The sequence below is a fragment of the Mirounga leonina genome, unplaced genomic scaffold, assembly GCF_011800145.1.
Source record: "Mirounga leonina isolate KUSES-001 unplaced genomic scaffold, KU_Mleo_1.0 Mir_91, whole genome shotgun sequence".
Classification (NCBI taxonomy): domain Eukaryota; kingdom Metazoa; phylum Chordata; class Mammalia; order Carnivora; family Phocidae; genus Mirounga; species Mirounga leonina.
Genome location: NW_023270839.1, coordinates 31352597 through 31364758, shown reverse-complemented (window position 1 = coordinate 31364758; position 12162 = coordinate 31352597). Strand labels below are relative to the sequence as shown.

Below are 12162 nucleotides of genomic sequence, written 5' to 3'. Positions count from 1 at the left end.
AGACTGTATTTTTGCCCCTAATCTTTTACGACTTTTGTTTATATTGTTTTAACTTTAAGTAATTGTTTAATTTTTATAGTTAATTTGTAAATGGCATGAATAAACATTAAAGACTGATTTGCTACCAAAGATTTTGAGTGATGTGTTGATGATCATGTTGAAAGTTAGGCTTAATTTCAAAGTCTTGAAAGCGTACTATTAAAAAAATGAGATTTAAAAAAAAAAAAGATCTCATTTTAAGAATGGCATTAGAATGTTGGTTATCCTATGAACGTACCATTGTTCCTTCCCATTTTTTAAGTCTTGGGTAAATATAATCTGACACTGAGTTAAGTGTTAACTGACACCATATCTTTTTTTTCTTTCAAGATTTTATTTAAATTCAAGTTCACATATAGTGGAATATGAATTTGAGATACAGAATTTAGTGACTCATCCGTTGCATATAACACCCAGTGCTCATTACATCACATGCCCTCCTTAATGTCCATCACCCATTTACCCTGCACCCCCCCCACCTCCCCTCCAGCAACCCTCAGTTTGTTTTCTACAGTTAAGAGTCTCTTGGGGCACCTGGGTGGTTCAGTCGGTCAAGCATCTGCCTTTGGCTCAGGTCATGATCCCAGGGTCCTGGGATTGAGCCCCACATTGGGCTCCCTGCTCAGCGGGGAGCCTGCTTCTCTCTCTCCCTCTGCTGCTCCCCCCTTGCTTGTGTGCTTGCTCTCTCTCTCTCTGTCAGATAAATAAATAAAAATCTTAAAAAAAAAAAAAAAGTCTCTTTTGGTTTGCCTCCCTCTGTCTTTATCTTATTTTATTTTTCTTCCCTTCCCCTATGTTCATCTGTTTTATTTCTTAAATTCCATATATGTGTGAAATCTTACAGTATTTGTCTTTCTCTGACTGACTTATTTCACTTAGCATATACACTCTAGTTCCATCCACATCATTGCAAATGGCAAGATTTCATTCTTTTTGATGACTAATATTGCGTGTGTGTGTGTGTACACCACATCTTTATCCATTCATCAGTTGATGGAAATTTGGGCTCTTCCCATGTTTTGGCTATTATGGATAGTGCTGCTATAAACATTGGGGTGCATGTGCCCTTCAAATCACTATTTTTATATCCTTTGGATAAATACCTAGTAGTGCAATTGCTGAATTGTAGTGTATTTCTTTTTTTTTTTTTTAAGATTTTATTTATTCATGACAGACAGAGAGAGAGAGAGAGAGGCAGAAGCAGGCTCCCAAGGAGCAGGGAGCCCGATGCGGGACTCGATCCCAGGACCCTGAGATCATGACCTGAGCCGAAGGCAGACGCTTAACCATCTGAGCCACCCAGGCGCCCATGTGTATTTCTATTTTTAACTTTGTGAGGAACCTCCATACAGTTTTCCAGGGTGGCTGTACCAGTTTGCATTCCCACCAACAGTATAAGGGGGTTCCCCTTTCTCCACATTCTCACCAACATCTGTTGTTTCCTGAGTTGTTAATTTTAGCCATTCTGACCATAACTGACACTATATATTGCTTGATCAACCTGCAGTTAAAGTTATGAACCAGGAAAACCAGATGTAAATAACCAAGATCTCCACGTGACCTGGAATAATCTGTAGATTGTTACATAGCACTGGTTTCAAAATTATGAATAGGTAACCTAAAAATACTTCCTCAGATTAAAACAAAATCATTGAATATCTATATCTTCCCAGTGGAGAATGGGCTCTGATAATGAAATCCTTTTTCTTTGAAAATTAGAACCACTAAAAATTGAATAGGCCGTCTTACAATCTAGAGCCCTCTCTATCAGGGGAAGTGTTCACATTGATGTAACCCATCATTTAGGAGAAGTTGAACTGTACAACTTCTGAACTTATTGCCAGTTCTGAGAGTTCATAAAATTAAAGAAATTGAGGACCTGCTCCAGTATGGTTGCTTTTAATTTGGGACTCTATTTTCTCTTTGACATATAAGATGTCAAAGTATAGAATTTTGAATCATAAGCAATTTTATTTTAACATTGCCTACTATTTTTTTTAGGAGAGTAATTTGAGCTGTTTATATGTCTACAAGGTACTTTTTATACTTATCCACTAAAGAGTATATTGAAGATAAGGTCATCGTAAAAAAAAAAAAAAAAAAAAATCCTTCCAAAAGAGGAATTCCTCTCTTTTACATGTCCTCCTTATTTAAAAAAAAAAAAATTAAGTAATGTTTACACCTAACATGGGGCTCAATCTCATGACCCCAAGATCAAGAGTCACATGCTCTACCAGTTGAACCCACCAGGCACCCCAGAATTCCTCTCTTTTAATGGAATAAATAAGAATCAAAAAACATTTCACATTCTGAAGTCACACTCAGGATTTAGCAAGCAAGTTCTGTAGTGATCATCTGGATACTTTACTTTGCCAACCTTTCACACATCCCTTTTGCCAAAGTAAAAAAATTTGGTAGACTAATGTAATGAAAAACCATGAAAACCTAAGTCCCAGAGGGAGAAAAGGATGGCTATATTACCTTTCTCATTAGACTCATTGCCCTGCTTCTCTTTATTTGGTGTCCGGTTCTTTAGGCCCATATATATGCCATTGCTATCATAGGAGCTCTGTGGACAGTGTTTTCCTTATTGCCTTATGTGTTTCTTTAAAGTTTCTTGTTTTAAGCCTGACATAATATTATGTTAAAATTTAATGTGACTCTTAAATCTTGTTCTTAATGCTGACAGTACAGTGGTGAACGAGATAGTTATGGTCACTGCCCTGGTTGTACATACAGCCTAATGGAGGAGGCAAACAACAAGGAAATTGGCTGTTACATAATTATTATAAGTCATGAGAAGAAAAAAGAGTACACTGATAAATATGGTGAGAGTGTCACAGGAGGGCACTGCTTTAGATAGGGGAGTTATTAGAGACACTTACTTCTGAAATAACGTTTCAGCTGGGACTTGAAGAATAAGAAAAGTAATTTTTCCAGGTAGGGGGAACAGGTCAAGTCCCCGAGGTGCAAAAGAACGTCATTTAATTTTCTTTCTGGTCTGATTTAAACCATAAAAATGACTGATTTAACTTGATACTGAAATGGTTATGATTTGATACAATTCATTTAAATTGTCAGCACTGGAAAATAGTTACCTCTTCACTTTGTACCTTCAACCTTGACCTGAACCACTAGAGTATTACATGTAGTCTCAAGTTAAATATGACATATTTAATCTAATACTTCCTGTCAGGGGAATTCTCAATGCATGTTAGCTCCTTTCCTTTCTCCCCCCTCTTCAACATTGCTGGGAATGTGTTTGCTGGGCAGCTCCTCTCTCCCCACACCTGCACCAGAGATACGTGGAATTTGGTGTGGGTATAGGAAGGGCACAATCAAGAATAATACCATTGTCTCCAAAACCTGACCCTAGTGTCTCTGTTAAGGCTCCCCAGGGTCCCTACCTCCTCCTAAGTCTCACCCAGTTTGACTTCTTAAATTCAGGTCACTTCAGGAATGTATTGCATAATACAAATGTATACTTATATATATTTATGTTACATAGATAATACAATATAAATATACATGTAAGTATATATAATGTTTTTACATACTAGCAAGAGCTAGTATATTCAGCAGTCTACAAGAACTGAAGTCCCAGTTACCATTATATCCTGTTCACAGGTCTTCAGTTGTTTTCCTTTGTTTCTTCTTAAATCTCTTTTTGGCTCTCCACTGCATGACATTATCAAGAAGCTGCTCTGGTCAGTGCTGAAATAAGAGGTGAGGTGGGGAAATATGACTGGATTCCCATGGAATTCCTCTGATGTCCTCTTTGGTGTTTCTCAGGTAGTGGTCCTCTCAAAGGCCTTGGTAGCCTTGGCCTGCTGCTGAACTGGTACAGGAGGGATTGGCTCTTTACCTATGACTGGATTCCAGTAGTAGTTAAGACTTGGCTTGTTTCCCTGTTCCCACTTGAAGTTACTGTTTTACAAAGTACTTTTTCCTGGCAATAATAGAAGTGGTGGGGGTGAAGAAAGAACACTGGACCTTTGGAATCTCTCTCTGTGCCTTCATTTTTTTCCCTTATCAGTAAAATGAGAGTGTTGGTATAGATGATCCCTGAGGTCCCTTTTAGGCCTAATATATCATGTTTCTATTTTAAATTATATAGTTTTGTTTCTGCTGTCTGACTTACGTAATGTGTATGTTGGAAATTATCTCAGTGTTTGAATTTGATACTTCTGTGGAAATGTAGAGCCCTACTGGTTGAGCTGGATATACTCATCTCAGAGTGCAGGGTTGGGTTATAATTGGAAAACTTTGTACTGGGGTATCTCTTACAGTGAGTTTTTTTGGATGCTATTGAAAGCATGGTATTGTATACCTTGAGGATGAAACAAGCTAACTAAGCCTGAGTTAGTCTCCAAAGAGTTATGATCAGTGAAATTTGTGGTGAATGACTTGAAGATGTGGCTTTTAATTTTGTTAAAGTGGTCAAATTGTATTGAAATAGCACTGTCCTGTGTAACTCTGAGTTCTGTTGCTCTAAATTGGTCCCTCCTTCTTTTGCAGGAGCTATTGTGACAATCTTGGTTACCATCCATTAAGTGCTGCTGACTTTGGAAAGATCATGAAAAATGTCTTTCCAAACATGAAGGCACGTCGTCTGGGCACAAGAGGCAAATCTAAATATCCTTTACCGGAATGGTTTTTAGTACTCTCTTTAGTAATCACTTAGAACATCTGCTGTTGTAGTTCAACTAGCAACTATATTTAGAAGTAAATTTAAGTCAACAAATATAAGCAACTCAAAGTTCTTAGTAGAATAATTGCAAACATTATTTTCCTGGCTATATATCAAACTACAAGAGAAATAACAAATAGTGGTTTTAGGATTACGATAGATTTCACCATATTCTGTCACTGTAATGTGTGTTCTTAATGGTCCAATCTCCTTTTCTTTAACAATAAGAATTAACTGAGATAGGTCACAGTGCAGCTATTGTAAATCATATCAGTAAAAATGGAGAAAGAGGTTAGCTATCTTCTTCCCGTAATTTAGAAACATCGGGATCTCTTTGGCAAAATATACACCACTCAGGAAAAATTCCTGTGGAACTTGTCCTGGATGATTATATTCTCTTTAAAGTATTTTTTCAGCCAACCATTTAAAGCCTGTATTAAAATTAAAGCCAGAGCATAGGAAAGGTCCCTGTTGTGACGGAGACATACTTAGTAGCAAACAGAAGGAAATGAAAATGAAGAATTTATTAAAGTCCTTCTGACTCTTGGCAGAAGGCTGTAAAATAGAGGGTCTCTGTATTAGAAAAATATTATTTCTCTTTACGTAGCCCTTGGCCTTTTTCAAGGCACAGAAACCCGCTTCTGTGGAGATGAGAGGAAAGGGGAAGGAAGGGGACACTGCTTTTCTGAAACAGCTCCAGGTGCTCTCTGCTCACTTGTTGCATGACCCATCCTTGTTCTCTGAGTACAAGCAAAACTGTCTTGATGGGTCTTTGGCATGTTACAGGTGATAATCCTGTGTGTTTCAGTGGAAAAAGAACTGAAAAGGTTAAAGCCCTTGTGACACTCTTTAGAGTTGTTTTTGTCCCAGTGCCCTGGGCTAAAGTTTCCCTGTGCTGTGCCAGGTTTCCATCTGGATATTCCTTTTCCTTCTGACCTGTTTGTTACTGGTGGTTGGCATAGCCTATTAGGAACATTTATTCATAAAATTTATAGCGATGAGAATCATTTTGTTTCGTTTAAGACAATAACATTCTACAGAGACTGTTCCAATTTCAAAACAGTGAAAGTGTCCTGAATTTATAATATTGAGGTTTCTCTTACTGAAGAACTCAGAAAGTAGATGTTATCTCGTGCTGATTTTATTCCTATTTCATAATATGGTTACTTCTCAAATGGTGATTATATATAAGCAATTCATTTAATTTAGAATGCTTTAGACCTTAACTGTTTATTACATATTGCTACAGTGGACTAAGGAAAAAAGCCTTTGTTCATATGCCAACACTGCCCAATCTTGATTTTCACAAAACTGGAGATGGGGTAAGAATTCTGCCTTTTCTTTTTAATAAGTAGAATTATACCTTAATATCAGCATTGAAATGCATACTGCATAGTCTCATTTGGATAAAACCAGGGACCAGGAACTATGCCTTTTACAAAATAAATGAGACAAAAAATTTAACAGTGGCTGAAAAATTTTAGCGTATCTGACTTACATCAGCATGATTGATGAAATTAGATAGCATTTACATCAACATCGTTAACGAAATTAAGAGGAACATAGGTCTAAACTGGTTTCTAAATATATCCATGATGTATATTGACTATATATGTATATTGTCAACAGGAAAAATTAAGTTGTGGGGTAATATAGTATGGATGTCTTTTTTTTCCCTTTTTGATTTACTTATATATCTAATACAAGTACAAAGAAGAGAAAATACAGCTAGTGGCATAGTTTGTTTTATTGATGTCAGAAAAGTGTTTTAGAAAGATTCGTAAGATCCCTTAGCCTTCATATATATTTAACGACCATTTCAGTGTTTCAGACCCAGTGCTCCTGGTGGCTGTGACCTGGCCGGTGGTGTAGGCATAGGCCTCGCATTTGCACGGCTCTTCTTCTTTTTTTTTTTTTTTTAAAGATTTTATTTATTTATTTTGACAGAGAGAGAGACAGCGAGAGCAGGAACACAAGCAGGGGGAGCGGGAGAGGGAGAAGCAGGCTTCCCGCGGAGCAGGGAGCCGGATGCGGGGCTCGATCCCAGGACCCTGGGATCATGACCTGAGCCGGAGGCAGACGCTTAACGACTGAGCCACCCAGGTGCCCCTTGCACGGCTCTTCTATGCCTGCCAGTAGGGCGTTTTATACGACTTTGACCCGACAGACCTAGATTACATCTTCTAATTAAGAATACACGCCTTCAGTGTGCTTCAGTTTAATTTCTCTGAACTTTCTTTTATAAGTTAACTTTTCCTTTTTCCTTTGTTTAGTTGGAAGGAACGGAACCTTCTGGGCAGCTTCAAAATATTGAGGAGGAAGTTCTCTCTTCTGCTTGCCGTCTTGTGTGTGAATGGGCCCAGAAAGTGTTAAGCCAGCCATTCGACACGGTCTTGGAGTTAGCACGCTTCCTTGTAAAAAGTCATTACATAGGCACCAAGTCGATGGCAGCTCTAACGGTCATGGCAGCAGCACCACCAGGTACAGAATTACCACTAACAAGCTAAAGCTCAAAGGGACAGAGGTGTTACTGCATTTTAGAGTTGGTGGCAAAAGAAGAGTTTCTCCAGAGAACTTTCCTGTCTTTTTAGTGTTTGTATGAGTTTACCCTCACTTCACTTAACTCTAAGTTTAGATGGGTTTGTTGAGCCAACAAAAATAGTAGTAATTATAGTCATTCCATTATAAAGCTGCAAGCTGTAGTTTTTCTCTAGTATATTGCTCTGCTGAAACATGAAACTTTTATGATTTCCCAGTTGATCTTAATTTTTCCATTGCTACTTTAAAATTTAAAGAATATGTGTATGTGTACTTTTAAATATGCATGTGTGTCTAAATTAACAAATATTAGATAAGATTAAATTTTTAAAATGACTTGCTAGCTTCCTATTAGAAACTAATACTTATAAACAAAATGATCTTTGGATAATGTGAGAGGTAACTTCGTGTCACAAAAAGCAAACTATATGAGGCATTATTATAAAATAGCAAGAGTGATTTTTTTTAAATATACATTCAAATGAATATTTTTGTTCAAATAGGGATTTTTTTCATTTGATAGTTTTAGGAATTGACAGTATTGGAATAAACAACTCCCTCCTAAATTAGTAGCTGTGTAAAGTACCCGTTCTGTTGCAGTTTTTTAAATGTCTCATTTCAGTCATACGTTTTAATAACCTAAGGAAGAATGAATAAGTTGTGTTATTACTCTAGGAAATTATAATTTCTATGGAAAATGTATTAATGTGAAACTTGTTTTCCAGAGATTATTCTTCTGATTATTAAATGTAAATAATTTAAATCTGTAATGGATTTCTCCCAGCCAGAATTGTAGTTTCTTAAATAACTTCACTTTTTTTAAAATCTTAATAATTTTAACAGTTATTTTTCTTTCAGTTTTTATTTATCAGAAGCTTTACGTATTTGGTGGGGGGTGTATTCTTGTTCTATCCTTTCATCTTACTGTCAATTGAGGACTCACTTCAGCAAAATAATCTCTTACCAGAATTTTGTCATGATTTTCTTTTTCTAGATTGTAAACTGTATGACTTAAAGCTGCTCATTTACACTTACACATGAACAGGAGAGCGCTTGTGTAGCCTTATCTAGTTAGGTAGCCTGATATGCTACCTCATTTCTTCCCCCAGCAGTCCTGTGAGACAGGTGATATTAATTCCCATTTTACAGATCAGAAAACAGGCTTGGGGAGGTTAAGTAATTTGTCCATGGCCAGATAAGCAGTGGGACCAGGATTTGAATTCCAGTTTGTTGGTCTCAAAAGCCCAGGTTAACTGCATTACATCATGCTGTCTTCTTATCTTCTGGCAAAATGAGGTTTTAAAAGATATGGGCCAACAACAGAAAAAAAAAAAAAAAGATATGGGCCCTTCGGCTTTCTGTGTTCTCTCTTACCCCTACTGACACCTAGATTAGTACTTGAACGAGCTGAGGAATTAGGAGGTACCATGGGAAAGAAACCTCCATCTTATTTTCCTCATTGCTCACAAAGTCTGACTGAAAGAAGTGGTGAATGATGGGATGAATGAATTTTTAAAGCATAAGTGTAAAGGAAGGTGTGTTTTTTAAACAAAAATACTAAAAATTTCATATATAAACGTTTCACTTTGTGAAAGTATTCAGTAGTTTAGCAATTATATCATTACTCAAAACATTTTTAGATTCTTAAAATTTTGTTCTCAACCACTGCTATATTTTTTTAAATACCTTTGGTGATTAATCTTCATCTTTTGAAGGTGAATTTGGTTTTTTATAAATACAGTCTCCATATTAAGAACAGGTTGTGTTTCAAATGTCCTTTTGTACGTCAGCTGCTTGGAAATCATTCCTGTCCAGAGACCCTGGCAGGAGGGAGACAGCTGAGCTTTGAGCCATTGGCAGAGGCTTTCGGGTGCAGGTGCTGAGAAGCCAGAGCCCAGGCTGGGGGCCAAGAGGGAGCAGTACAGTTTGAGCTGGATTTGAAGAGAAAAAATGGTACTTAGGTGATCAAAAGGGAGTCAAAAGATGAGGGACTACTGAGTGAGTGTGTGGGAAAGAGTTTAAGTCACTTCTTTCTCTCCTGTCCCCCCTCCACAACTTGTTGATGAAAAGCAGAAATTGGGCCAGGGAAACGGTGTACCAGAAGGATGGTGGGGACCTCCCCTTTCGTCTCCACTGTTTTTACCAGCCACAGCTTACTTTCTAATGATTGTAATGCTGCACCCTAAATGTGAAATGAGCTTTTTAAAAAATTAATTGTACTATATCATCAGTTGTTCTTAACTTAAAATTTATCTTTTTGCTTAGTTTATCATTCCTTTTTTCTCAGTGTTGCTCTTACTACTGCTTTGAAAAGTTTTCTCAGTGACACTGTTTCAAAATACCTTAACCTCAGTTTTATGCAGCAGCTCTGCTTAATTACTCCTGTGTCATACTGGAATAATTGTATAGTAGCAGTTAAAATAGTACCTCTTTTTGTGAATTTGTAGAATTAAACACTTGTTTTCCCTATACACATTTTTTCTAAATATGAATGATTTCAGCAAATATTTATTGAATGCCCCTTGTGAGCTGAATATTTAAATCATGAAAATACATGCATTTCTAATTAGAGAATTGGGGAAGGACATTTCTGACATCTGATAAGATGTGAAACATGCTCCTTTGGTATTTATTTATCTTAACTTCTGCATATTTATGACATAGCTACTACTCTTTTCAAAATCTTCATCTGTTATTGCTGACTTAACTGAAACGGTCACCTGAGTTGAACCATATTTTAAGGTGTCAAACAATGTTGACAACTGTTTTTAAACTGAAAGTCTAACACTTAACGCTTTATAAAGAGATTGTGAATTAAAATTTGCTGGTTTTGGTTGCTTTGTCCAGTAGATGGCTACATAGCCAAAGAAATTGAGTTGTGACTGCCTTCTATAAAACAGAGTATTTATTTTAGCTTTCTTTTCTGTTTATTTTCAGGAATTAAAGGAATTACCCAGCCGTCTGCTTTTATACCTACAGCTGAGAGTAATTCTTTTCAGCCTCAAGTGAAGACTTTGCCTTCTCCTATTGATGCTAAACAGCAATTGCAACGGAAAATTCAGAAGAAGCAGCAAGAACAGAAACTACAGTCCCCTTTGCCAGGAGAATCCTCAGGCAAAAAAGCAGAAGGCGCTACAACCAATGGAGTGACTAATCTTTCTAATGGAAATCCTGCAATCCTTTCTCCTCAGCCTATTGGTATCGTTGTGGCAGCTGTCCCTAGTCCCATTCCGGTAATAGCATTACATAGTGTTAGACCTCACTGGGATGCTGGGAGAGCATTTGTTTAATTAAAAGTGGCACACAAGAAGGAGGCAAGTATAGGTATAGATTCAGTTACAGATTGATTTTGTGAGCACAGATAGTTTCAGCTTCAGTCAGTCGTCTTTTAAAGATTTTACTTGGGGTGCCTGGGTGGCTCAGTCGTTGGGCGTCTGCCTTCGGCTCAGGTCATGATCCCAGGGTCCTGGGATCGAGTCCCACATCGGGCTCCCTGCTCGGCAGGAAGCCTGCTTCTCCCTCTCCCACTCCCCCTGCTTGTGTTCCCTCTCTCGCTGTCTCTCTCTCTGTCAAATAAATAAATAAATAAAATCTTTAAAAAAAAAAAAGGTTTTAATTATTTGAGAGAGGAAGTGCGCACGTGCGCACAAGCATGGCAGGGGGAGGGGCAGGAGGAGAGAGAGAGAATCTCATGCAGACTTCCCGCTCAGCATGAAGCCTGACCCAAGGCTCGATCCCATGACCCTGAGATCATGACCTGAGCCAAAATCAAGAGTCCGCCACCTAACTGACTGAGCCATCCAGGCTCCCTGTCAGTTGTTTTTTAGTCACAATATACAATGCTGATTACAAAGCAAGCTATAAAATGAACACAAGTGAAAATACAAAGATTTAAGACATGCAGAGTATGCACGCATAACCAGAGGTTTATGTAAGATATGAATCATTTTCAGAATTGTTTCATCTCTAGCTAAGCCAAGATGATCAAGTGTGAATTTTTTTTGGTTTAAACTTTTCTTCTTTTTAACATTCAGACAGAGCAAAGTTGTAACACATATTGATAACAGTTTTTTTTTAAGATTTTATTTATTTATTTGACAGAGAGAGAGAGAGAGTGAGAGCAGGAACACAAGCAGGGGGAGTGGGAGAGGGAGAAGCAGGCTTCCCGCTGAGGAGGGAGCCCAATGCGGGACTCAATCCCAGGACCCTGGGATCAAGACCTGAGCCGAAGGCAGCCGCTTAACGACTGAGCCACCCAGGCGCCCCTTGATAACACTTTAATATAGACCTGTTGCTGTGGCTTGCTCTACGTAGGACCTTGGACAAGTCCCTTAGCTGTTCTGAATCTGTTTCCTTATTAACAAACGAGGTTATAAGTCTCCTTTTCTATCTCACACAACTGAAATTATGATGAAGGGGCTTTTAAAATGAGAGGGCATTTTGCTAAAACAAAGTGGTATTTTATGTTATTATTGATGATATCATTAAGGAGATCTTTTATCTTTGTTTTTCTTATCATCATCATTATCATCATGTCATCAATACGTGGCATACCTGGTAACCATGCTCATATGCTATTCACTATAGAGCAAACTTGGGGAGACAGTAGTTTTATCTGAGAACGTATCCACAGTGGTTTAATTATTAATGTCCAATGACGTTATGACAGTCCCCCACCCCATGAGTGAGTCACTTTCTTGGCCCAGAGGTAGATACCTTTATAGTTGCATGTTTTTTCAAGATTTTATCTTCTCTTCCTATAACCTCCTTAAAAATGATTATTTTGGCAAGTATTCATCACAATTGCGAAGTTTTTAGTCTTGCCAATTTGAAAAGTATCTTAATGTTTTTCTTACATATTATATTTTATAACTATATTGCACTGTGTTACAGTT

General features: G+C 37.6%; 1 protein-coding gene across 4 annotated transcripts in view; it reads left to right on the top strand.

Annotated features, from left to right (window-relative positions):
• RFX7 (regulatory factor X7) overlaps nucleotides 1-12162 on the top strand; it is a 140731-nt gene that overhangs the window by 122241 nt on the left and 6328 nt on the right. For all 4 annotated transcript variants that reach the window (XM_034994380.1, XM_034994381.1, XM_034994382.1 and 1 more), the window contains 4 exons: nucleotides 4558-4674; nucleotides 5967-6051; nucleotides 7003-7210; nucleotides 10205-10500. In XM_034994380.1, the coding sequence (XP_034850271.1) occupies nucleotides 4558-4674; nucleotides 5967-6051; nucleotides 7003-7210; nucleotides 10205-10500 (706 nt within the window). The remainder of the gene's footprint in view (nucleotides 1-4557; nucleotides 4675-5966; nucleotides 6052-7002; nucleotides 7211-10204; nucleotides 10501-12162) is intronic.